The sequence below is a fragment of the Urocampus carinirostris genome, chromosome 15 (genome assembly GCF_059441175.1).
Source record: "Urocampus carinirostris isolate Australia breed hairy pipefish chromosome 15, RoL_Ucar_1.0, whole genome shotgun sequence".
NCBI lineage: Eukaryota > Metazoa > Chordata > Actinopteri > Syngnathiformes > Syngnathidae > Urocampus > Urocampus carinirostris.
Window position 1 is genome coordinate 29,781,388 of NC_142363.1, and position 26,891 is coordinate 29,808,278.

The 26,891-nt window shown below is 42.3% G+C and overlaps 1 protein-coding gene across 1 annotated transcript in view; it reads left to right on the forward strand.

Annotated features, from left to right (window-relative positions):
* The window catches only part of akap6 (A-kinase anchoring protein 6), a 147,195-nt gene that overhangs the window by 104,022 nt on the left and 16,282 nt on the right, over nt 1-26,891 (forward strand). Inside the window, exons 17-20 of the mRNA XM_088354684.1 lie at nt 2,443-2,673; nt 16,930-17,013; nt 17,098-17,250; nt 24,060-26,444. Coding sequence (XP_088210810.1) covers nt 2,443-2,673; nt 16,930-17,013; nt 17,098-17,250; nt 24,060-26,444 — 2,853 coding nt within the window. The remainder of the gene's footprint in view (nt 1-2,442; nt 2,674-16,929; nt 17,014-17,097; nt 17,251-24,059; nt 26,445-26,891) is intronic.

Here is a 26,891-nt window from a genome sequence, read left to right on the forward strand (position 1 = left end):
GTTTGTGTTTCTGGTTTCTTGTATGTAAGGTGCCTTGTGCCCACCTTCCTAATAATAATTTCCTTCATTTTTTAATCAATCATATCTTCCTTTCTATCTTTTTTTTCACCCCTTCCTTTTCTCCTTCCTTCTTTCTTCCTGCCTGACCTTAAGCATCCTTTCTTTTTATCCTTCTCAACCTCAGGCTTGCTTCCTTAGTTCGTTCCTTCCTTCCTTCCTTCCTTCCTTCCTTCCTTCCTTTCTTTCTTTCTTTCTTTCTTTCTTTCTTTCTTTCTTTTTTAACCCTAAGCATCCATCTTTTCTTGATTCTTCCTAATTTTCAGTATTCTTCCTTCCTTTCTCCCCTCCTTTATTCCTTTCTTCCCTCCTTCCTTATTTACTTCATCTCTTCCATCTTTTTCTCTTTCATTCATTTGCCTTCTTTCCTTCATTCCTTCCTTCTTTTCTTCCATTCTACCTTCTTTCCTCACTTTCTTCCATCCATCTGTCCGTCCTTCCCTTCTTCCTTCTTTCCTTCCTTCCTTTTTTTCTTTCTTCCTTTTTTTAACCCTAACCATCTGTCTTTTTTACTTCTTCCTACCTAGTTTCCATTATCCTTCCTTCCTCTCTTCCCTGCTTTATTCCTTTCTTATTCCTTCCTTATTTACTTCATCCCTTTCAGTTTGGCATTCAGTTTGGTTTGTGTTTCCGGTTCCTTGTATGTAAGTTGCCTCGTGCCCACTTTGTTCCCGGTTTTGATCATATATACCATCCTTCTTGCGAGCCCCCCTTCCTCAGACCCCGCTTCCCCCGCATGGGTCCATCACCTCCAAAACGTAACAAGTTGGCTCCGCCGGTCCCCCGGCGTCCCGAAGAACTTTAATCGGCGTCTGCTCACGGCGGCGGAAGAGCGAGCGAGCGTCGGTTTCATTTGCGAGAGGTTGGCTAACACGCGTCGCGCGCTAACTTTTGCGGCGTCTTCGGGGACGACGCAGATGGCGCCGCCGTCCTCCCACACTCGCTTTTCCCGGCGTTCCCGTTTGTTCCTCGGCGGGAACAAAGCGCCGACGCCGTCTTTCATCGGCGGTGATGAGACGGCGCCAGATGTGCGCGGCGGAATTAATCGGCGAGGGCGAGACGCCGACAAACTCGCAATAGAGTGACTTCCTTATTGCTTTTTTTCCTTCGTTCTTTGCTTTCTTTTTCTTCCTTCTTTCTTTGAGTTAGTTTTCTTGATGACTTTCTTGCCCCGACCGCATTATATTTCTCATTTCTTAATGCTGCTTTCTTGTTTTCTTTTAATCCTTGCATTCCTTAATTTGGTTTCTCTTCCTTTCCTTCATTTTTTTATCATATCTTTCTTCCTATCCTTTTTTCTCTCCTTCCTTCTCCCCTTTCTTCTTTCTTCCTGCCTGACCTTAAGCATCCCTTCTTTTTATACTTCTTCTCAACCTCAGGCTTGCTTCCTTTGTTTGTTTGTTCCTTCCTTCCTTTCTTTCTTTCTTTCTTTCTTTCTTTCTTCCTTTTTTAACCCTAAGCATCCATCTTTTCTTACTTTCTCCTAATTTTCAGTATTCTTCCTTCCTTTCTCCCCTCCCTTTTTCCTTTCTTCCCTCCTTCCTTATTTATTTCATCTCTTCATTCTTTTTTTTCTTTTTCATTCGTTTAGCCTTCTTTCCTTCCTTCCTTCCTTCCTTTCTTTTCTTCCTTTCTACCTTCTTTCCTTCCTTCCTCATATTCTTCCATCCATCTGTCCATCCGTCAGTTCTTCCCTTCTTCCTTCTTTTTTTTCTTTCTTCCTTTTTTTAACCCCAAGCATCTGTCTCTTTTTACTTCTTCCTACCTAGTTTCCATTATCCTTCCTTTCCTCTCTTCCCTGCTTTATTCCGTTCTTATCCCTTCCTTATTTACTTCCTCCCTTCCCTCTTTTTCTCTTTCATTCGTTTTGCCTTCCTCAGTTCTGAAATCTACATCCATGTCCTTCCTTTCCTTTTTAATATGATTGTTAATTATCATTTCTAACTTAACTTTACTTTTTTCCTTCCTTCCATCCTTCATTTTTCCCTTCCTTCCTTCTTTCGTTCCTTGCTACCTTCCTTCCTTTCTTCCGTCTGTCTCTACGTCCGTCCGTCCGTCCGTCTGTCCTAACTCCCTCCCTCCCTTTCTTCCTTTCTTCCTTTCTTCCTTCCTTCCTTCCTTCCTCCCTCCCTCCTTTCCTTCCTTCCTTCCCTCCTTCATTGTTTTTTTCTATCACTTTTCAATGTTCTCCTCCAAAATGTGTTTCTTGCTTTTTCTCTTTCTTTCTATGCTTCTTTCTTTAATGTTTTCCTCTCTTTCTTTCCTTTTAACCTAAATTATTACTTTTCCTTCCTACTTTTTGGACTTTTCTATAATCAAATTCAATTATCCCTATTTCTTTCTGCAAATGATTGACAATTTTTTGGTCCCCATCTCCTCTCTCAGAACATTCTCTGTGGACAACCGACTGAAAAGGCATCCGGCCTTGCTCACTCCTACGCGCAGGGGTCACCATCAACCCGGTCACCTTCGTCGCCCCCTCCAGGCTCCCCGGAGCATCTGCGGGCAAGCGTCAAGGAACTGAAGGCATGGCTTCGACACACCGAGCTGCTCATCTTCAACTCCTGCTTGCGGAGACCTCAATGCGACGCCCACCAGCAGCTGGCCAGCTTCAAGGTGAGCAGGACCCCGCCCCAAACACACATTGTATAGGGAGAGGCCAAGGAATGGCATTCCATTTCTGGGGCAGGCTTCTTGCCTTCATACCTACCTTCCTTCCTTCCTTCCTTACTGACCTCCAATCCCATCTGTTTTCCTTCCTTCCGTCTTTCTTTTCTTTCTTGCTTCCTGACCTCCAGGCCAACTTTCCTTCCTTCCTTCCTTTTTGACCTCCAATCCCATGTTTGCTTCTTTCCTTCCTTCCTTTTTATACTCTTTCCTTCCTTCCATCCTTCCTTCTTTTTTGACCTCCAATCCCATCCTTCCTTCCCTCCTTCCTTCCTTGCTTGCTTCCTTGCTGACCTCCAATCCCATCTTTTTTCCTTCCTTCCATCTTTCCTTTCTTTCTTAATTCCTGACCTCCAGGCCCACTTTCCTTCCATTCCTTCATATTCTTCTTTTTCTCCTTCCTTCCTCTCCAGCATCCTTCCTTTCTTATTTTGAATATCCTTTGTTTCATTCTTGACCCACTGCCGCATAATTCCTTCCTTCCGTCTTTCCTTTCTTTCTTCCTTCCTGACCTCCAGTTTCACCTTCCTTCCTTCCTTTTTGACCTCCAATCCCATGTTTCCTTCCTTCCTTCCTTCTTTCATTCCGTCCTTCCTTCCTTCCTTCCTCCCTCCCTTCTTTCCTTCCTTCTTTCCTTCCTTCTTTCCTTCCTTCCTTCCTTCCTTCCTTCCTTCTTTTCCTCTTTTTGACCTCCAATCCCATCCTTCCTTCCTTCCTTCCTTTCTATTTCTCTTTCTCTCTCCTTCCCATCTTCCTTCCCCTCCTTCATTCTTATCAGTCTTTCCCTCTTCCCTGCCTTCCTGACCTTGAGAATCCTCACTTTCTTATGTAACTCTAGCGATCTTCTGTCTTTCCCTGCTGACCTGGAGCTTCTTCTCTTACTTCCTTTCTTTCTTCCTGACTTTGAGCATTTTTCCTTTATTCCTGACATCGAGCATCCTTCTTTCCTCCCTGACTTCTAATATCCTTCCTTCCTTCTTGACCCACAGCCGCATGATTCCTTCCTTCCTACCTTCCTTTCCTCCTGACCTCCAGTCTCATCCTTTTCTCTCTCTCATTCCTTCATATCCTTCTTTTTCTCCTTCCTTCCCTCCAGCATCCTTGCTTCCTTCTTTTGAATATCCTTTCTTTCATTCTTGACCTCCTGCTACCTTCCTGTCGTTTTTTTTTCTTTGACCCTCCCTACCTCACCTGCCTCCATGCCTTATTTCCTTGATTCCATTTGTCGAGGCATAATCTGACAAGGAAGTTCCAAAAGTAAGTCCAACCAACTTTTAATGTCTTTGTAAACAAGAAGCGATAAGCGACGCTACATGGAGGCGTTAACGAAGGCCAAGGACCTATAGAGGGAAAAAGGAAGGAAGGAGCGTCGCCGCCACGGGACGCTAACAGGATTTTAATCAGCTGGTGTCACACAGAGAACAGCAGCTAGCACTTTTGATTAGCCTAGCGTCATTGCACGCAAGCACACACTGAAGTCAATGTATGCAAATGAGTGTGACATGCATACGGACAAGCAGGTCATTGACACGCAAACGTGTGTGCGCAAATATTTTTTGTGACGAGTTTCGAATGACACGCAACATGTGGCCCAAAAACTAGCTGTAGCAACACGCGAAGGTCCGATGTCAAAAGTCCTTATATGGTCATGGGAAAATGTTTTAACGTTTTAGCCAATAAGCAAAACCAATATTTCATTCTATGTTTTATACATGAAAGAGTTATGTGTTTTAAATACTTAACTTTTGTATGCGTAGGTCTTCATCATTATCAGCTAATAACTAAGCTACAAACTGAACTAACTTCTAATATCTGAGTTACTAACTCAGTTCTTTACTACCTTAGCGACTAACTAAGCTTGTATCTGAGCTTATAACTCAGCTTCTGATTGAGTTACTGACAGACTAAGCTACTCACTCACTCACTCACTCATTATTTATCATTATCAGCTACTAACTAACTAAGCTACAAACTGAACTAACTTCTAATATCTGAGTTACTAACTCAGTTCTTCACTACCTTAGCGACTAACTAAGCTTGTATCTGAGCTTATAACCCAGCGTCTGATTGAGTATCTGACAGACTAAGCTACTCACTCACTCATTATTTATCATTATCAGCTACTAACTAACTAAGCTACAGGCTAAACTAACTTACCTACTGATTGAGTGACTGACTCACTCATGTACTAACACACTTAACTCAGTCACTAAACCTACCTTCACTACTAACTCAGCAAGTTTATAACTCAGCTACTGAGTTAATGATATATTCTACTAACTCACTCACTAATTCAGCTATGTTAGCTACTAACTTGGCTAGTTTTTGAGCTTATAACTCAGCTAATGATTGGGTAACTGACAGACCCAGCTACTCATTCACTGACTCCCTCACTTGGCTGCTAACCTACTAAAAACACGACCTAACTACTGGAGTTACTAACTCATCTTCTAACATGGCTACTTAATGAGTTACTGACTAACTCATCTACTAACGCATTCATTCAGCTACTAACCAAATTGGTTAGTAACTGATCCTCCAAGTAAGATAACGATTCAGTTACAGACTGACTCAGCTACTGGGTCATTAAATCTGCTACTAATTGAGTAACTGAGTCTCTAACTCAGCTACTGACTGAGTTACTAACTCAGTTTTTAACTACCTTAGCTACTGACTAAGCTAGTATCTGAGCTTATAACTCATTTTTCGATTGAGTTACTGAGAGACTAAACTACTCACTCACTCACTCACTTGGCTGCAAATTACCAAAAAACTACCTAACTACTGGAGTTACTAACTCATCTTCTAACTTGGTTACTTACTGGCTTACTGACTAACTCATCTACTAACTCATTCATTCAGCTACTAACCAAATTGGTCCGTAACTGATCCTCCAACTAAGATATCGATTCAGTTACAGACTGACTCAGCTACAATGTTATTAAATCTGCTACTAATTGAGTAACTGAGTCTCTAACTCAGCTACTGACTGAGTTACCAACTCAGTTCTTAACTACCTCAGCGACTAACTAAGCTTGTATCTGAGCTTATAACTCAGCTTCGGATTGAGTTACTGACAGATTTAGTTACTCCATCAACTATTAAATAAGCTAGCTATTCTGCAATTAACTGAGTAACTGAATAACTGAACTGTTAACTTAGCTACTGACCAAATTACTGACTAAATCAGCCACAAAAACTCACTCACTCATTTGCTATCTATTCAGCTAACCAAACCACCAACTTGGTTACTAAATGAGTTCTCTCTCAGCTGCGGATTCAATCATTAACTCAGCTACTAAGTCATTTTATCTGCTACTCACTCACCCACTCATTCACTCACTTGCCTGCTAAATTATCAAAAAACTACCTACCTACTGGAGTTACTAACTCACCTTCTAACTTGGCTACTGACTGAGTTACATACCAACTCATCTACTAACTCACTCATTCACTAACCCATTCAGCTACTATCTAAACTACCAAATTGGTTACTAACTGATCCTCCAACTAAGATGCCGATTCAGTTACAGACTGACTCAGCTCCTATGTCATTAAAACTGCTACTAATTGAGTCACTGAGTCTCTAACTCAGCTCCTAACTGAGTTACTGACCCAGGTTTTAACTACCTTAGCTACTAACTATGCCAGTATCTGAGCTTATAACTCTGCTTCTGATTGAGTTGCTGACAGACAAAGCTACTCACTCACTCACTCACTCACTCACTCAATCATTTGGCTGCTAATTTACTAAAAAACTACCCAACTGCTGAAGTCACCTTCTAACTTGGCTACTGACTGAGTTACAGGCCAACTCATCTACTAACTCACTCATTCACTTACCCATTCAGCTTCTAACTAAACTACCAAATTGGTTACTAACTGATCCTCCAACTAAGATACCGATTCAGTTACAGACTGACTCAGCTACTATGTCATTAAATCTGCTACAAACCGAGTAACATACTGAGTCTATAACTCAGCACCTGAATGAGTAACTAATTCAATTACTAACTACCTTAGCTATTAACTCAGCTAGTATCTGAGCTTATCACTCAGCCTCTGATTGAGTTACTGACAGATTTAGTGACTTACTCAACTATTAAATAAGCTAGCTATCTGCGATTAACTGAGTAACTGACCAACTGAACTCTTAACTTAGCTACTGACTACTGAATAACTTGACTCAGCTACTGTGCCCTTAAATCTGCTACTAATTGAGTAACTTAGTCTCTAACTCAACGACTGACTGAGTGACTAATTCAGCGCTTAACTACCCTAGCTACTAACAGGGTTGGGTAGGTTTACTTTAACTGGATTACTTTCAATGACTTTTGGATGACTCCAATACCAAATATGCTAATAAAAGACAAAAGAAACTAAATATGAATAAAATGATGACTCACAACACGTGGTAAGCTTTCTCTCATGGCTTTGATCTCTTTGTTCTCCAGCAAAACGAACATAAAATGCGACAGAAACAAAATGAAAATAAATCCAAGCAGCTTGCCGACATCATTTTTGCCGTTCCATGTATTCCGTTACTCCCCAAGCCTGCACAGAATTTAGTCATTTGATTCCTATTTAGTTTCTTTTGTCTTTTATTAGCATATTTGGTATTGGAGTCATCCAAAAGTCATTGAAAGTAATCCAGTTAAAGTAACCCTACCCAACCCTGGTCCTGTGCTAAAAATAAATAAAAAAAAATCATCAATAAGCACGGAAAGACTATGGACCTTTGGTGTATTGTTACTTGAGCTGGTTGAGTGGAGTAGCGGGTGGATGCAGGGCAGGGGAGGAGATGGCGGATCCTGCAGTGGTCTTTTATTAGCATATTTGGTATTGGAGTAATCTAAAAGTCATTGAAAGTAATCAAGTTAAAGTAACCCTACCCGACCCTGGTTGTTATCAAAGACAATTAAGACATTTCATTCAATTATAATGATAAAAAATATGTTTTATTCCTTTTGACAATGTATGACGTAAATCTTTTTTAAATGTAACTTTTTTTATTTAAAAAAAAAATCAGTCATACATACTTATTTCTATGATCTACGTTCAGTGCAATATGTACATGATAGAAATTGTTACATCAAATGAAATATTAACTGTAATATTGGTTCAATGATCTATATTTCATTAATTGTTTTATACAATACATAAACTAGGTAATCTTTTTTTTCGTTACAAAAATTCAGGTCATGTTTGCTTCAGTATTCGAATCAAATCTCGGAATTCGAACAAACCCGAACGCAGCATGGGTGAGTGAAATGAGCGGCCATTTTGGCTACTCAGTTAGCATCATTTTAACACGTGTTTTAAAATGTATTTAGTTTCTTTTGTCTTTTATTAGCATATTTGGTATTCGAGTCATCCAAAAGTCATTAAAAGTAATCCAGTTAAAGTAACCCTACCCATCTCTGGCTACTAACTAAGCTAGTATCTGAGCTTATAACTCATCTTCCGATTGAGTGACTGACAGATTCAATTATTGACACACTTAGCTATCAAATAAGCTAGTAACTCTGCTAACTGAACTCTTGACTTGGCTACTGAACACGTTATTGACTAACTTAGCCACAAACTTACCCATGCATATAGTATCCTTTCAGGTATTATGATTTATTATTGAAATAATACTGATTTAATAAAGCAGACAAATGCAGTGCAGCAAAAACATAACCGTGAAATGCGCTCCATGAACAGTTTTTATGCAAAAAAGCCGAGACTTCTCATCTATGGCAGTTAAAGCCCTCCCCAGCCTAACCTCCCCCCCACCGCCAGGACTCTGCTAGCTCTTAATTGAATTAGCGCTCCACTAAGATAGCACGTCGCCACGCCGCGCTCCTCCGGTGGGCCCCGGGCATCCCGCGACTCCTGGTTGTTGGCCTAAAACTCTGTGGGGGAGAGAACGGGGGAGCCTCAAATTAATCGACTCTCACTTCCACACTCGCACGGGCGCGGTTCCTAGAAGGTTGAACTTCTCAGAAAGTCTGGCTGTGAAATGTGAGGGCGTGTGTTTTCCTTGATTCCTTCACTGTCTTTTTCCAGTCCATCTTTTCTCATTTACTTCCTCACTTCCCTTCAACCATCCCTCATCCTAGTTTCTTACTCTCCTCCTCCCCTTTCTTCCATCCCACTCTTCTTCCATACTTTGTTTCTTCCTTCTTAACCTCTAGCATCCTTCCTTCCTTGCATTCTTCTTTTCTTACCTCCTTGCTGCTTTCCTCCTGTCTTTTCTTCCTTCCCTCCATTGCTCATTTCTTCCTTCCTGACCTTGAGCCTCCTTCCTTCCTTCCTTCCTTCCGTCTGTACTTATTTCCTTCTTAACCTCCATTATCCTTGCTCCATTAGCCTTTATTCATTTTCTACGCCTCCCTCCCTCCTTCCTTCGTACCTTCCTTCCTTCTTTTCTGACCTCCAGTATCATTCCTTCCTTTCAACTGAAAAGAAAAGTAAACAATTTTATGTAAAAGAGCCAAGATTTATCGTGTATTGCTAAACCCCTCTACTTCTACCCTTTCTTCCTTTTTTCCTTCCTTCCTTCCTTCCTTCGTTCCTAACCCCAGCATTATTCCTTTTTTCTGTCTTTCTTTCTTTCTGTCTTTCTTTCTGTCTTTCTTTGTTTCTTTCTGTCTTTTTTTCTGTCTTTCTTCCGTCTTTTTTTCTGTCTGTCTGTCGTCCATCTGACTCTCCTCCTTTTTTCACACTCCTCTTTGGTCTTTCCTCATCTCCTCTTTCCCTACCATCCCTTCTTCCTTCTTTCCCTCCTTCCTTCCTTCCTTCCTTTCCTCATTCTTTCCTTCCTTCCTTCCATCCATCTTTCCTTCTCTTCTTCCATCCCACTTTCCTTCCTTCCTTCCTTCCTTCCTCCCTCCCTCTCATCCTTCCCCCCTTCCCTCATTCCTTCCTTCCTTCCTTCTTTTCTTCCTTCCATCTTTCCATCCTTTCTTCCATCCTTCCTTCCCTCCTTCCTTCCTTGCTTGCTTCCTCCCATCCTTCGTTGCTCCCTCTCATCCTTCCTTCCTTCCTTCCTTTTTATACACCCTTGTTCCTTTCTTCCTTCCTTTCTCACTCCCTCTGTTCCTTTCTTCCTTCCTTTCTCACTCCCTCTCTTCCTTTCTTCCTTCCATCCTCTCTTCCTTTTTATACACTCTTGTTCCTTTTTTCCTTTCTTTCTTCCTTCCTCCCTCCCTCTCTTCCTTTCTTCCTTCCTTCCAGCCTTCCTTACCTCCCTCCTTTTTCACACTCTCCTTCCTTCCTTTCGTTCTTCCTTTCGTCCTTCCTTCATTCATTCCTTCCTTCTATCCTCCCTCCCTCTCCAACTTAAAAAAAAAATGTCGGATTAGAGCCGGAATCTCCAAAAGCTTCTAGAAGGCGACAAAGGTTTATGTAAAGAACACGGCGACATGGACAATGATGAATAGGAAGGCGTTTGCGTTCCGAAGCCTCTCGTTAAGAGGCGCTCGTAACGGAGGGGTTGCGGGTCCGGCCGAGCAGGTGAGATGTTGCCGTGGCAACCGGAGCGGCAAACACCCCGGCCTTTCATCTCGACGTCGACCCTTCTGAAAAGACATAGGAGACTAAGGGGGTCTTTGATCAGCTGAAAGCCAAGCCTCTTGGAATGAAGGCCGGGGGAGCGAGGGCAAGATGGAGGGTGAGGTGCAGGCGATCATTTGGCGGGAATGAAAAAAAAAAATCGCAGCTTGCGAGAAAAGGTGTGGGACAGGTGAGTTGAAACAAGAAACAAAAATTATACTCTTTGCAGTCGCGACCAATCACTCAACTAATCAATTCACTCGGCTAGTTAATCACACACAAACTAAATCACTCAGCCGTGAATTCAGCTACTACCTCAGCTACTGATGGTGCTGGTACTGACCGAGCTACTAACTGACTTAATAATTCATCCACTAACTAACTAAGCTGAAACTTCTGACTTACCTACTGACTCACTCAAGTACTAGCTCACTCACTTGTTCAGTCACTCACTAATTAAGCCACAAACTTTCTAACTTGACCAGTTTTTGAGCCTATAACTCAGCAAATGATTGAGTTACTGACATACTCAGCTACTCACTCACTCACTCACTCACTCGCTCAGTTGGCTGCTGATTTACAAAGAAACTACCAACTACTGAAGTTACTAATTCACCTTCTAACTTGGCTACTGACTGAGTTACAGACTAACTTATCTATTAACTCATTCATTCAATCACTCATTCAGGTACTAACTAAATTACCAAATTGATACCTAACTGATCCTCTAACTTAGCTACCAACTTAGTTGCAGACTGACTCAGCTACTAAGTCTCTAAATCTGCTACAAACCGAGTAACATACTGAGTCCCTAACTCAGCTCCTGAATGAGTTATTAATTCAATTACTAACTACCTTAGCTAATTACTCAGCTAGTATCTGGGCTTATAACTCAGGCTCTGATTGAGTTACTGACAGATTTAGTTACTCACGCAACTATTAAATAAGATAGCTACTCTGCCATTAACTGAGTAACTGACTAACTGAACTTTTAGCTTACTACTGACCAAATTACTGACTAAATCAGTCACAAACCCACTCACTCATTTGCTTTCCATTCAGCTGACTAAACCACCAACTTGGTTACTAAATGAGCTTCTAACTCAGCTCCTGATTCAATAATTAACTCAGCTACTAAGTCATTTTATCTGCTACTGTGTTACTAACTCAGCCTCTAACTCTACTACTGCCTGAGTTACTGTCTAATTCAGTTACCAACTACCATAGCTACAAACCTCTCTACTATCTGAGCTTCTAATTCAGCTGCTGATTCAATCATTAACTCAGCTACTAAGTCATTTTCTTCTGCTACTGAGTCACTAACTCAGCCTCTAACTCTACTACTGCCTGAGTTACTGTCTAATTCAGTTAACAACTACCTTAGCTACTAACTTTTCTACTATCTGAGCTTATAACTCTAATTCCAATTTATAACTGTATGTAATTGACCTACTGACAGACTCAGCTACTCACTCACTCCCTCTGGGATTAAATCAGTTAGTAACTCAGCTACTAATTCTGTTATTGACTGAGTTACACAGTCGATTGCAAAATTAGTAGCTGAGTTACCAACTTGCTAGCTGAATTGCTAACTAATAGAACTTTAAACTTAGCTACTGACCAGTTTACGGACTCAATCAGCCACAAACCCACTCACTCATTTGCTATCCATTCAGCTAACTAAACCACCAACTTGGTTACTAGATGAGCTTTGAACTCAGCTGCTGATTCAATCATTAACTCAGCTACTAAGTCATTTTTTCTGCCACTGAGTTACTAACTCAGCCTCTAACTCTACTACTGCCTGAGTTACTGTCTAATTCAGTTACCAACTACTGTAGCTACAAACCTCTCTACTCTCTGAGCTTCTAACTCAGCTGCTGATTCAATCATTAACTCAGCTACTAAGTCCTTTTATCTGCTACTAACTGAGTTACTAACTCAGGCTCTAACTCTACTCCTTCCTGAGTTACTGTCTAATTCAGTTACCAACTAGCGAAGCTACTAACCTTTGAAATGAAATGAAATGAAATGAAAACCTTCTACTATCTGAGCTTTTAACTCAGCTACTAAGTCATTTTTTTCTGCTACTGAGTTACTAACTCAGCCTCTAACTCTACTACTGCCTGAGTTACTGTCTAATTCAGTTAACAACTACCTTAGCCACTAACCTTTCTACTATCTGAGATTTTAACTCAGCTACCAAGTCATTTTTATTGCTACTGAGTTACTAACTCAACCTCTAACTCTACTCCTGCCTGAGTTACTGTCCAATTCAGTTAACAATTACATTAGCTACTAACCTTTCTACTACCTGAGCTTATAACTCTAATTCCAACGTGTAACTGTTTGTGATTGACCTACCGACAGACTCAGCTACTCACTCACCTCCTCTGGGATTAAATCCGTTAGTAACTCAGCTACTAATTCTGTTATTGACTGAGTTACGCAGTCGATTGCAGAATTAGTAGCTGAGTTACTAACTTACTAGCTGAATTACTAATTAATAGAACTTTCAACTTAGCTACTAACCAGGTTACGGACTAAATCAGCCACAAACCCACTCACTCATTTCCTATCCATTCACCTAACTAAACCACCAACTTGTTTACTAAATGAGTTTCTAACTCAGCTGCTGATTCAATCATTAACTCAGATACTAAGTAATTTTATCTGCTACTAACTGAGTTACTAACTCAGCCTCTAACTCTACTACTGCCTGAGTTACTTTTTAATTCAGTTACCAACTACCGTAGCTACTAACCTGTCTACTATATGAGCTTATAACTCTAACTCCAACTTATAACTGTACATGATTGACCTACTGACAGACTCAGCTACTCACTCACCCACTCTGGGATTAAATCAGTTAGTAACTCTGCTACTAATTCTGTTACTGACTGAGTTACGCAGTTACTGACTACGTTACTCAGTTAGTGACTGAGTTACGCATTTACTGACTGAGTTACGCAGTCAATTGCAAAATTAGTAGCTGAGTTACTAACTTGATGGCTGAATTGCTAACTAAAAGAAGTTTAAACTTAGCTACTGACCAGGTTACGGACTACCTGATCTACTAACTCACTGACTGTTTCAATCCCACCGCATACTTATGGATCCCTTTCGCAGTAGTTTCGGTTCTTTGGTTTCCACTCGCTTCTCCTTCCTCTACTTCTTCCTCCGTGAAGAATTTCCCGTCTTCTTCCAGACCCGACCGACGTTAATTCGTCCCTGCGTTTCTTTTCTTACGACGTCGTCTCCACGCTACGTCACGCCGGTGGTTTGGGTTAGGGAGCCAAACCTTCACCCGGCAGACACACAAACGCTGGTTCGCCCGCTGTTTGGACTAGCGTGCCGGCAGCAAATATGCTTAACTGCCGACAAGCGGGGGGCGGCAAAGACACAGCGTGTGTTTGTGTGTGTTTGCTTGTCGGCGTGTTTAATATTTATCGGGAAAAAAATGAGGAGAAAACGTAAAGGGAGTGCTTCTCGGTGAGCTGGCGGGATTTGCATAAATTGTTTGCGGCGGACGCGTCTTTTCGTGTGGGCAGAGTTGGCGTATACACACAAACTCACAAATGTAACTCTTACATGCACACAAATACATATTTATGCACATTTAGTGTCAGTACAGTAGTACTACAGCAATAACATGCAGCAAATCGTACCATCCATTATCGGCACCGTTTATCCTCAGGAGGGTCACGGGGGTGCTGGAGCCCATCCCAGTCATCTTCGGGCAGTTGGCACACAGAGACAGACAACTCACTCACTCATTCACACCTAGGGACAATTTGGACCTGCCAATTAACCTGACATGCATGTTTGTGGAATGTGGGAGGAAACCGGAGTGCTGGGTGAAAATCCACGCAGAATGGAGAACATGCAAACCCACACAGGAAGGCTGGTAGCTGGATTCCAACCCATGACCTCAGAATTGCAATTTGTAACTGTCATGGTTGCCATGGCGCCCAATCGGCCACGCCCGAGTGTGTCACGGTTGCCTTGGCGCACAATTGGCCCCGCCCGTGTGTGTCACGGTTGCCATGGTGCCCAATTAGCCCCCCCGTGTGGTGCCAGCTGCGGCTCGTTGAGAGATTGACTTTCTGTTTATATAAAGCTCAGCGCTCTCTTGCTTGGGTGTCGGCCCGTCAAACAAACTTCTGCCCCACAAGGCGTGGGTTCTGACTCGGTCCTGTTTTCCTGTGATATCTCCAGTCCGGTATTGTTCCCGTTTATTTTTGTCCTGTTTAATATCAGGTTCCAGTTTAGTTTCCGTCTGTTTTGGTCCTGTTTATTATTTTCTCCAGTTTTCGTTCCCGTCTAGTTTCTCCTCTTAGTTATCGATATCCTGATTCGTTGTCATTCCCGTCTGTCCCTTCCTGTCCAGTATCGACCCCATCTGTCTGATATCAACTCGGGCAATTGGAATCGGTCTCGTCGGTCTCTGGCTTCCTGTCCTTCCACGCCAGACCGGCTTCCTAACGTGCATGACTCCCCATTTCCAGTAAAATAAAAGGCTTGTGTGAGAACGTCACGCGTTTGGGTCCTGTATCTGTCCTGGGTTGTCATGAAAAAAAAAACTAAAAAACCTGTCTATTATTTGGTTGAGTACTAGTATCATAATTCAAATGATATTGGAATGGTTTTAAAACAGCATAGACATAATTTTAGTATACTTTAAAAAACTAGCAAGATAACTTAAACTATAGCAAAGCACAAACTATCTAAAGACGTTCTCTGTAAAAAGAAAGGTTTAAATTAACCGATTCATAAGTTTATGAAGCAATATTTGATTAATTTTAATTTAGATCGATTAAAGATCTGTTTTAAAATGCAGCTTGATCATTCAAAATGCACCACTCACACAGCAATTATCAATTTCTCAATTGAATTATAGGAATTACCGTAGATTCCGGACTATAGAGCGCACCTGTTTATAAGCCGGACCCACCACATTTTAAGAGGAAAACTGATTTTGTACTTACACAAGCCGCACCTGTGTATAAGCCGCGTACGCCCACATTAAAAAAATGTAACACAAACACAAAATTAACCCAAACCCGACTTTAAGTCCCGCGATTGAAACTGAATGTCCTTCATTAAAGTACACAGTCCAAAAATCACAGCCGGCAAAATGAACAGAAAATGATACCGGTACTTAAGGTTTGATGCAGACCTGCAGAGTCCGGGTCCCGTTGAAAGTAATCCGAGGAAAAAAGTGTATATTTCCAAAGGTAAGGGTGGGAAAAATGTATATCCACTATTGTCCGCCGCGTCCACAAACAGGTCTCACCTTTACCCTACTTCCCGCCATCCCGCGTTTGTAACGCCCCTTCTTTTTGTTTCGCCCTTGCAAAACATATCAGAATAAGTGTCTCAAAACAATACATTACAAAAATATACAGTTGCAAATACGTGTTATACATGGTTACACATATTTACAAAGAAAGACGGTATACCGAGAGAGTTTTCAAAGCTTTAATAATAATAATATAACTTTCATCCCAAACGGTGCCCGTGACAGGGCAGTTAATGGTAGCAACATGCTACTAACACGCTCGCAACACAGTAAACGGGTCTGTTAAAAAACATACCGTACTTGTAAAAAACACGGTAAACCGTCCTTATCTTCCTCCTTAGAACTGAAGCCATCAAAGTCCTCTTCCTCAGTGTCGGAAAGAAACTTTGTCATATAGACGTCGTCCCACGCTCCCATCCACTCCTGATTCTGTGCCCTCCTCTCCGTCACGCAGCAGACCGGCTTTTCGGAACCCGTTGGGGATGGTGGATTTTTTAATGTGCCTTTCTTTTTGCATGATGAGGGTACGTTTACGCTAATTTAATTCATGCACAAGCCAAGAAGTTGCAGTCTTCCTCGGCGCATATATTCCACCGGTCTAAATCTTACCTTGTGTACTCGGGCGCCGCTGGCGGCCGTTAGAAAAATGACATAAATTGGCCGCATCAAGTCAAGTCAAGTCATTTTTATTTGTATAGCCCGAAATCACGAAGAGTCTGAAAGGGCTTCACAGATTATTACACTATATTACACAGACTATTTTTCAGCCGACGAGAAGAGTAGGTTATTCATATGCTATGGAGTAGAAGTGAGTTTTAAGCTTAGATTTAAACATTTCCACTGAGGTTGCAGATCGGATCTCAGGGGGAAGAGCATTCCACAGCACCGGTGCCCGGATGGAGAACGCTCTCGAACCAGCGGAACACTTCTTTGCTCTCGGGATCACCAGAAGACTGGCACTCTCAGATCGTAGGCTTCGGACCGGGACATAGGGGCAAATCAGATCTGAAAGATAAAAGGGAGCAAGTCCATGTATGATTTTGTATAATACTAAGAGAACCTTGAAATCACATCTAAGGCTAACTGGGAGCCAATGCAGTTTAGCCAAAATCGGTGTTATGTGATCGTACTTTTTTGTCCTAGTTAAAAGCCTCGCTGCGGCATTTTGTACCAGCTGAAGAGACTTGATTCTAGACTTCGGGAGACCAGAGAGTAGTGCATTACAGTAATCGAGACGGGAGCTAACAAACGCATGACTGAATAAGCCGCAGGGTTGAACGTTTGGGAAAAAAGTATCGGCTTATAGTCCGGAATTTACGGTAGCTTTTTTTAAACGTAACAGCGCTGCCCTTTTTCTCCCATAGAGCTTGTGTTCGGAGATTCGCGCCCGGCGCCGAGCCATCTGCTCGGTTTTGAAACTCTGCCAGAAACTCCTGCAGCTGAACCAGGTGAGAAACCCAACATAAGACAATCTAGGAACCGACCCATCTAACTGGACCGCCCGGCGTGTTTTCTTTTCGAATTTCTTTTAGCCGAACCCGGCGGGGGAGGCGGACCCAGAGGTGGAGCAGCACCGGCAGGCTCTGCAGCTGCTGTCCATCAACCTGGAGCGGAGGTGGGAAGCCATAGTCATGCAGGCGCTGCATTGGCAGAACCGACTCAAGAAGGAGCTGGGAGAACATATGGTAGGAAGCCCTGCCCCCATCGTCTTCGATGCTAAAAGTGAAAATGGCCCAATAGCTGTTTTCGGGATGTTTAAGGATGCGTGATAATGTTTGGCCTGATGGTTATTTTCCAACTTTTTTGGAGCTAAGGCACACATTTTTTCATTGAAAAATGTCAAGGCACACTATCCATTGTAAGTTTAAAAAAAAAAAATCTTACACTGATAAATAAATTAATGTTAAGTTCAATGTTCCCTGTAATTTTCCACGGGTCTGAGCGTTCACACAAAGCAACGCTGGAAACAACAGTGAGCAACCATAATCCCAAGTGTGGCAAGATAATTCATGATCAAACATGTTTTTTTTTTTTAACAAATTTAGCAACTTCAAACACCGTCATCCGATACCGGTAGTCTATCTATAACTTGACTTTTTACATCAAGTTACATTTTGCTGAGTTTCCGGCAATGCAAAGTTATTTTTCTTCTTTTGAATGAATTGACTCATGTACTATTGCAAAGGTTGTACGGCCTACAAACCTCGTTTGTTCTTACAATTCTTTCACGAGATATCCATTTCTTTTTATTTCCTGATATATTTTCTCGCATAATATTAACATTTTGGGAGGCTTATTTAGTCGGTTGTAAGATACAGAACTGTACTTTATCACATTTTTTAGTGGAAGTACAATGTTGGCAACACGATTCATTTGATAAAATTGGAAAGTATTTGAATACAACACAAATTTTTTCTTCTTTTTTCCGTGTTTTTTTCTACTTTTTTTTAAATTCCTTTAAAAAAAATCTCATTGTGTTTATTTTTTCCGAGCTGTTGCTTTTTTTCTTTTTGTTCTTTATTTCCTTTTTTTCCTACATTTCTTTTTTTCTTTTATCTGCCTTTTTTTTCTAAATTTTTCCTTCTTTTTTTTCTCTTCCGTTTGTTTCTTTTTTTCTTAGCTTTTTACTACTTTTTCATTTTGGTATTTTTTTCTTTTTTGTTCTATTCCCCCCTTCTTTTAAGTCATTTTGTGCATAATTGTACATCATATTTGGTCATGTTGGGATTAAAGAAGCAAAAACAACCTGAAGAGCCGTTTAGGACCCGAAAGAGCCGGTTCCTTTTAGTGAGCCGAGCCGAAGAAGCCGGTTCTCGACAAACTGTACTAACTTTACTCAACTTTACTCGACTTCAAAATACCGCATTTAGGACACAACGTCGGGGGAACCCGTGTATTTTGACCTTCATGCACTGTAACTTTGACTTAAGTCGCTTCTTAATTAGTCATTTTGAGCCCTCATTTTTGTGCGCTGGCTATATTTTCTTGTGCGCTGAGAATGTGCGAGCAGTGCGCAATTGCGCACGCCCGCAGCTTAGAGGGAACACTAGTTAAGTTATTACTTTGAGTTCTTTGAGTTCTGATATAAATTACTAATCCCAAGAAAATGGAATCAACGAACCAGGCTGTTTTGAAATAGCACACACAATTTATTACACAGAGAATCAATGATGGAAAAAAGTAGGGAGGGGGAGGCGCCGGAGATTATGGAAGTTTTCGACCGCTGAAAGTTACCTGCACAAAAAGAAAGTTTCCACTATAATGCTAGTTGATTTGGGGAGATTTCATTGTACAGAAAAAAATGCTTATTCCCAAGAACCAGCAAACATGGTGTTAAATCTGAAACCTGCGTAGAGATTTGGTCTCGTGCTCCGGATGGTCCCAACGCATTGCCCACGTGCTGAACTTAAGGCCGCAGTGCAGGCCCGCGCAGCCGCGCTATGCGGCCGACGTGCGATGAGTCAGTCAGGGAGGAGAAGAAGAGGCCGAGCTATCGCTCAGCTCCTCTTTTTATATGGACCAGGGACGCTTGACCGGATCATGCCTCTTTGGGCGTGGTCACAGATGTCCGAGACTACCAGTATCGGATGACGGTGTTTGAAGTTGCTAAATTTGTTAGAAAGCCAAAGAAGTGAGAAATTAGCGTAATGCCCATCCAATTGACATAATTACATACGGTGAGAACATTCTAACGAATCTTTGTGCTTATCAGTAACAAAAAAGTAGCTCTTAGGGTATAAAAGTTTGGTGTCCCTTTCTCTAGTCTCTCCAACACCACTTTTAAGGACATGTTTGTCAACGCTGCATAATATTCACTTCATCATAAACTAAAATTAGGACACACACAACAAAAAAATAATTGGTGTTTGTGTCAATTTTTTAAAAAATATTGAATGCCCCCAAAAAGTTATCGGTATCGCTCTGTAGAAGCAACATTTTATCGTTTTTTGGTATCGCTAGGGGAAAAAACAGTTATTGTGCATTTGTAGTTATATTTGTAATTTGAATATTCGAGAATTTTTCCGGTATGATTTGTGAATTCAGTTGTTTTTATTTTTGCAAGTACAAAAGCTTTTAGAAGCAAAAAATGTCTACATGTGGAAACACAAGGATGACAAATATGGCCGCCGGGACGGCGTAACCTTGGCACTCGAGTCATTTGACTTCCCGTGCGGAGACGACAAACAACGACTGCGCTTTAGCTTATAAATGAAGGCGACTGCCGCCCGATCGGCCCGACGTACGTTTTCCCGACTTTGTGTTTGCCATTGTGCTTTTGTGCGCTCGCGGCGGACACTCCCCGTCCGTCAACGTGAATCATGACTATGGAGAGACGAACAGCATCATCGGTCAGACACTAGTTCTAGGAGTAAGGGCTTGGCCCCAAAGTCAAAGAACGGACATCCCTCGCTTTTTCCGGTGAATGGGAAACGTAAATCCGTAAAGCAGAATTGCTGCTTCATAAACAGTCAAATTTACCTCGAGATGACGTCCTTACCGACTGAAAGTATAACACTGAGAGAGAGAGAGAGAGAGAGAGAGAGAGAGAGAGAGAGAGAGAGAGAGAGAGAGAGAGAGAGAGAGAGAGAGAGAGAGAGAGAGAGAGAGAGAGAGAGAGAGAGAGAGAGAGAGAGAGAGAGAGAGAGAGAGAGAGAATATCGAGTGGAAAAAAAATTGGAGTGAAAGAGCATTTTGAGAGAGAAGGAGAGATAGAGAGACAAAAATTTGAGAGAGCGATAGAGAGCAAATTTCAAGAAAGAGAATATTTTAAAAGAGCAAAAGATCAAGAGAGTAAGAATCCAGAGAAAACAAGAGAGAGAAATTTGAGAGAGAGAGAGAGAGAGAGAGAGAGAGAGAGAGAGAGAAGGCGATTTAATGAAAGAGAAGCAAAAGAGAGAGAATATCATAACATAAAGAAAGAGATAAAGAATATCGAGTGGAGAAAAAATTGGAGTAAAAGAGCATTTTGAGAGAGAAGGAGACATAGAGAGACAAACATTTGAGAGAGCGATAGAGAGCAAATTTCAAGAAAGAGAATATTGCAAAAGAGAAAAAGATCAAGAGAGTAAGAATCCAGAGAAAACAAGAGACAGATAAATTTGAGAAAAAGAATGAAGAGAAATGAAGGAGAGAGAGAGAGAAATGAGTGAAAAAGACGGAGAGAGAGCGAAATGACGGAGTGAGAGAGAAAATTAAGAAAGAAAAAGAAAGAGGGAGAGATAATAAGTGAGAAAAGCAAAGAGGGACAAAAGAAGGGAAAAAGAAAGAGGGAGAAAAAGAAAGAGGGAGAGAAAAACAAGGAAGAAAAATAAAGGAAGAAAGACCGACAAACAAAAAAAAAGGAAGATAAAAAGAGAGTGAGAGAGGAAGAGAGACAGAGTAAGCACAAAGAGAGAGTGAAAGAAAGAAATGAAGTAAGAGTAGAAAGAGAGATAAAGGGAAGATAGAGAGAAACATAAAGAAAGGTAAAGAGAGACACAAAGAGAAAAGGAAAGAGGAAGAGAGAAAAGGAAAGAAAGAGAAAAGGGAGAAAGAGGGATAAAAAGAGAGAAAAGCAAGAAAGAGATAAAGAAACAAAGATAGAGCAACAGAGAGAGAGAGAGAGTGAGAGAAAATAAGGGAAAGAGCATGACAAAGAAAGAAAAAAAACTGAGAGAGAAGATAATGATAGGGAGAAAAAGAAAGTGACAAAAAGAAAGAGAGAATAAGAAGCAAAACAGAGCAATAGAAAGAAAGAGGGTGAGCAAAAAAGAAAAGAGAAAAAAAGGGGAGAAAGACATACACAAAGGGAGCGAAAGAAAAGGAGAAAGAGAGAGACAGAAATAAGAAGAGAGAAAAAGAGAAAAATAGCAAACAAGAGAAAGAAATCGAGGCTCGCCCGGCCCTGGCGACATCCAGTGGACATATTTAAAACAGCATCTCTTTTTTCTCTTTCGGGCCCCCCCTCAGCGTCGTCTCTCGGACCCAAACCCATCCCTCGGTGGGCACGATCCGGCCCGCGGGCCGCATTTTCAACAACGAAAGCAAAGGAAACTCCGCCCTCGGGTGTCGGCCTTATCGGAAACACACAAATCCGTTTTGCATACGCACTCGGCCAAACTAGTTTATGAGATTAATAGGCTATGAATGACTAATATGCCCCAACACACACACACAGAACCACATTCATATTAACGAGATGAAGATCAATTTGTATAATTATGTCGGCGCAAGTGAACAATTCCGGCGTCTAAGCACATTCGGCCAGCCCGAGGATTTCGCTGCCGTGTTTACGTCCGACTCTGAATTATTCATCGCTTTTCTCTTCTCAGATCTTCTCACTTCTCACTCGGAGAAACGCCTTTATTGTTTCTTATTTTCGTTTGTTTTTTTTGTTGCCGGGCGAAACTTCATGAATCATTGTCATCGGTGTTTTTTCTAAACTGCGCGCGTAGTAATTAAGAAGCGACTCAAGTCAAAGTTACAGTGCGTGAAGGTCAAAATACACGGGTTCCCCTGACGGTGTGTCCTAAATGTGGTATTTTAAAGTCGAGTCGAAGGAAAACGAAGTTGAGTAAAGTTAGTAGAGTATGTCGAGAACCGGCTTCTTCGGCTCGGCTCGCTAAAAGGAACCGGCTCTTTCGGGTCCTAAACGGCTCTTCGGGTTGTTTTTGCTTCTTTCATCCCAACATGACCAAATATTATGTAAAATGATGCACAAAATGACTTAAAGGGAGGGGGGAATAGAACAAAAAAGAAAAAAATACCAAAGTGAAAAAGTAGTGAAAAGCTGATTAAAAAAAGAAACAAAAGAGAGAGCTGGGAGGAAAAGAGAGGGAGAAAGAAAAAGAAAAAAGGGGGGAAAGAGAGCACAAGGGACACAGAGAAACGGGGAGGAAAAAGAGAAGAAAGGAGAAAGAGAAATCGATAGAGAGAGGGCGAGAGAGAGAGCTGCTAGGAAAAGAGAGGGAGAAAGAAAGAGAAAAAAGAGAGAGAAAATGAGAGAGAGCACAAGGGACACAGGGAAAGGGGGAGTAAAAAGAGAAGAAAGAAATGGGAAGAGAAGAAAGTCAAGTCAAGTCATTTTTATTTGTATAGCCCTTAATCACAAAGAGTCTCAAAGGGCTGCACAGGTTATTACACAGACTATTTTTCAGACTATTATTACATCATCCCCTGATCTGGAACCAACATGAGGGCAAGGAAAAACTCCTTGAGAAACCTTGAGAAGGGGCCGCACAGGAGAAAGAGAGAAATCAATAGAGAGAGGACAAGAGAGAGCTTGGAGGAAACGAGAGGGAGAAAGAAAGAGCAATAGAGAGAACACAAAATTGTGGGAATGGGAGTAAAAAAGGAGGTGGATAAATGGATAAGAAGAGAAAAAAGAAGGAACATTTTAGAAAAAAAAAACAGAAATGAAGGGAAAAAGTAAATAGAGAACAAAAAGAAAAAAGTAACAGCTCGGAAAAAATAAACACAATGAGATTTTCTTTTATAGGAATTTAAATAAAAAAGTGGGAAAAAAAACCCGGAAAAAAGAAGAAAAAGTTTGTGTTGCATTCAAATAATTTCCAATAATATCAAGTGAATCTTGTTGCCAACATTGTACCTCCACTAAAAATGTGATGAAGTACAGTTCTGTATCTTACAACCGACTAAATAATTCCCCAAAAATGTTAATATTATGCGACAAAATATATCAGGAAATAAAAAGAAATGGATATCTTGTGAAAGAATTGTAAGAACAAACGACCTTTGTACATGAGTCAATTCATTCAAAAGAGAAAAATGATTTTGCATTGCCGGAAACTGTAAAAAAACTGTAACTTGATGTCAAGTTTTGGACATGTTTGATAATGACTTAGTTGCCTCACTTGGGATTGCTGTTGCTCACTGTTGTTTCAAGCGTTGCTCACCGACTTTGTGTAAACGCTCAGACCCGTAAGGAAAATTACAGGGAACATTGATTGTCATGTTTTAAATGGTTGTAACATGAAGTGAAGACGTCGTTTGAAAGTCAAGTGTCACTCACCAGGACAGGAAACAGGAATGAGAACCCAATCGCGTAACGTGACTCACAGTTTATTAGGGAGAGGAGGAACGCGCGCACACTCGATCCGGGGATCGATGGTCGCGGAAGTGGATTGAAATCACGACTAAAGAGTGGTCAAAATCAAACAGATCGGGCCGAAAATAAAACAGGATCGAAGACAGTCAAATTCACAGGACTTGGCGTATCACACAGAGTCTTTAATCCATGCATCTTTAAATTCAAACCATCTTAACTTAAATCAATTATCGCTTAGTTAAATCTGTAACACTTACGTTAACTGTCGAATTAAAGCAAATTAAACATACAAAATGATAATTTTCCCTTAACAGTTTGAGTTAAAGTTAAAGCTTTAACTCTGAGTTAAACATTTAATCCATGCACTAACTTTAAGTTTAAGCCATCTTAATTTAAATCAATTATGGTTTAGTTACTTACAAAACGATGATTCTGTCTTATCTGCAGGTCCCTGGGAACTTTCTGGATGAAGGCTTGTTGGACCCCCACCAAGTGACCCCTCCCCAAGGTCCTATGGCAGCCTCAGGTCCGGATGACTCATGGGAATGGGACGAGACCGATATGACCCTGACTGAACCTTCAGAAATACCAGAACCTGACCTAACGCACAACCTTCCCTGCTCAGAGAACAGTTTACCTTTGGATGACATCCCAGGGAATGACCCTCCTCAGATGAGTTCTCAGGTAAACCCACCTGTCTACCAGGTGTATAGCCTTCAGACGGTGGAGTGGGACAGACATCCAGAGCTTCCCCACCTGAAGAACAAGCAGCACATTTTTCAAAAGAGCTTGAGTAAGGACTCAAATTTCTCATCCATGGAGTCCCTTCCGGACCTCTTGGGTGGGTTGGTCCCAGGTGAGCGAGGTGGTGAGAGGAGACTCCAGAGGGAAGAAAGCAGGGACAGCGGACGATTGTCCGGCAGCCGTCACTCAGGAAGCGAAAGTGGAATTGTAAGCGACGGAGGAGAAGTTGATATGATGTGCCGTGAAATACTAGGCGATAAACGTTTGGACGTGACCAGTTTGACAGTGCACAAAGACGACCAAGAGAAGGACAGAATCCAAAGAATCTTAATAACTACTGAGAAAGGGAGTTCCAAAGACATTGAGATCTTGATGAAGGATCATCCTGACCATAGTTTAGATAAACTTCCCGAACTGTGCCACACAACCGCCAGTCCTGTCTTATCTCCAGGATCTTCCTTAGACTCCTTGCTGTCCCTGGGCTGTGAACTATTTCCTTCCAAAGAGCACCTCCATCGCAGCGCCTCCCTAGAAAGCGGCTTGGCCGTTTGTCAAAACCAAGATGGCGACACCAGCACCAGCCTGATCAGCCTAGTGGAGCTTGACCTGTGCCAGAACAAAGACGGTCCAGAAAAGGGAACGCAAGGGGAGCTGTCTTCTGGAGAACTGAGCAGGAGAACCCTTGATCTCTTAAAACGCCTGGAGAACATTCAGAGTCCTCTAGCAACAAAGATGACCCGTAGCGTTTCGGACATGACACTCCGCAGTAGATCTCCTCTCCACCGACGATTGGTTGCTGGCCGTCGGTCTCGGTGCCCCCACAAGGCTTTTACATCACTCATCAACGAAAACTCTGCATCGCTTACTGAGTTGAGCAGTGCCGAAGAGTCGTCGATTGGTTCCGAAGACATCACCGTTCTTCCCAACCACAAGAACCCACTCTTGGATCAAACTTACGCTGGGTCTGGAAAGCAGAACACCTTCAGGAGGTGCTGTAAGAGGAGCGGTCACCGGGAGGAGGTGGAATCCGTTAGCTTGAGCATGGTGGTAAACGTCTCCTGCACTTCTGCTTGCACCGACGACGAAGACAACAGCGATCTTCTGTCCTCTTCTACCCTCACTCTTACCGAGGAGGAGATGGGAGTCCAGGAGGAGGAGGAGGAGGAGTTGCTGTCACTCGATTCTTCCGGGAAAGAGGATGAGGATTGTGATGACGAGGCAGCTATGGAGGAGTCCTACATGCTGGGCTTGGACTACATGAACAAGGAGCTCCGAGCATGGGTGCGACCACCTCCGCGCACCTTAACTGAAACTGGACTTTTGGATGAACTTCAGTGTGGGACCAACACTGAGCAGGGACACCTGAACCCCACAAAGCAAGTCAAGGACGAGGAGGGCCGGAGGAACACCGCAAGGAACTTCATCAGCCAGTTTGTGGACGATGTTGAAAACGGGAATGTAGAGCAGGGCTGCCCCAAAAGCAGAGATGAAGATGACGAACTCTTACGAGAAGAGTCTGTGGTGTTCACCACGAGGGGAGAACCGTTCGGCATGAGAGGAGAACATCTCAGCACCAGAGAACCTCAAAGAGTGAATGAAACAGTTCTCGCTAGTGGAGAAGAATCAATCAGAAACTCCTTCTCCAAAACAGAGGACAGCGTGAACCCACTTCCATCTTCGCCGTCTTGTGAGTTCCTGCCTACCTCCTCTTTAGTGGGGCAGCTCAAAGGGGAGATACCATGCCAGAGCGCCCGCTCCTGCCTCGACAGGAAGGCCATCACCATCCAGGAGAAGTTCAAATTTTCTTCGCTGGTGACAGAGGAGAGCAGGAGCAAACTCCGAGACAAGCATTCCTGCCTGCCCACCAAAAAATGGAAGAGCTCCCACGGCTCCCAGTGTTGCCGGCATTCCTCCGCCTCCCCGGCAAACTCCCCCACTCAGGGGAGGGAGGCTGTGCACGACTTTGTCATGGAGATTCTGGATTTGACTTCGGAGGCCCGACGTAGCAAAGAGATTTCCGGGCAAGAAGGCGTCAACAAGTCCGACACTGAGTCAGGCCCCGCCTCCTTTCAGCATATCAAAGAAAAGGTAAAAAAAAAAAACCCACAAAATTTACATTTGGTACAATACAAATCAAATCCAGCTACGGGACTTACTGTGTGGAGTTTGTATGTTCTCCCCGTGCTTGCGTGGGTTTCCTCCCACATTCCAAAGACATGCATTTCAGGTGGATTGGCCGGTCCAAATTGTCCCTAGGTGTGAATGAGCGAGTGAGTTGTCTGTCCCCGTGTGCCCTGCGATTGGCTGGCAACCAGTTCAGGGTGTCCCCTGCCCACTGCCCGATGATTGCTGGGATAGGCTCCAGCACCCCCGCGACCCTACTGAGGATAAGCGGTGCAGCTAATGAGATGAGAGATGAGACATTACAGAAGGAGAAACCACTGCTTAGAATGAACATTGGACAGAACTACATTAAAAGTAGAAATATGCAAGTACCGATGCTTATTGTCAGTATCGGTGCCGATACCAGCTTTA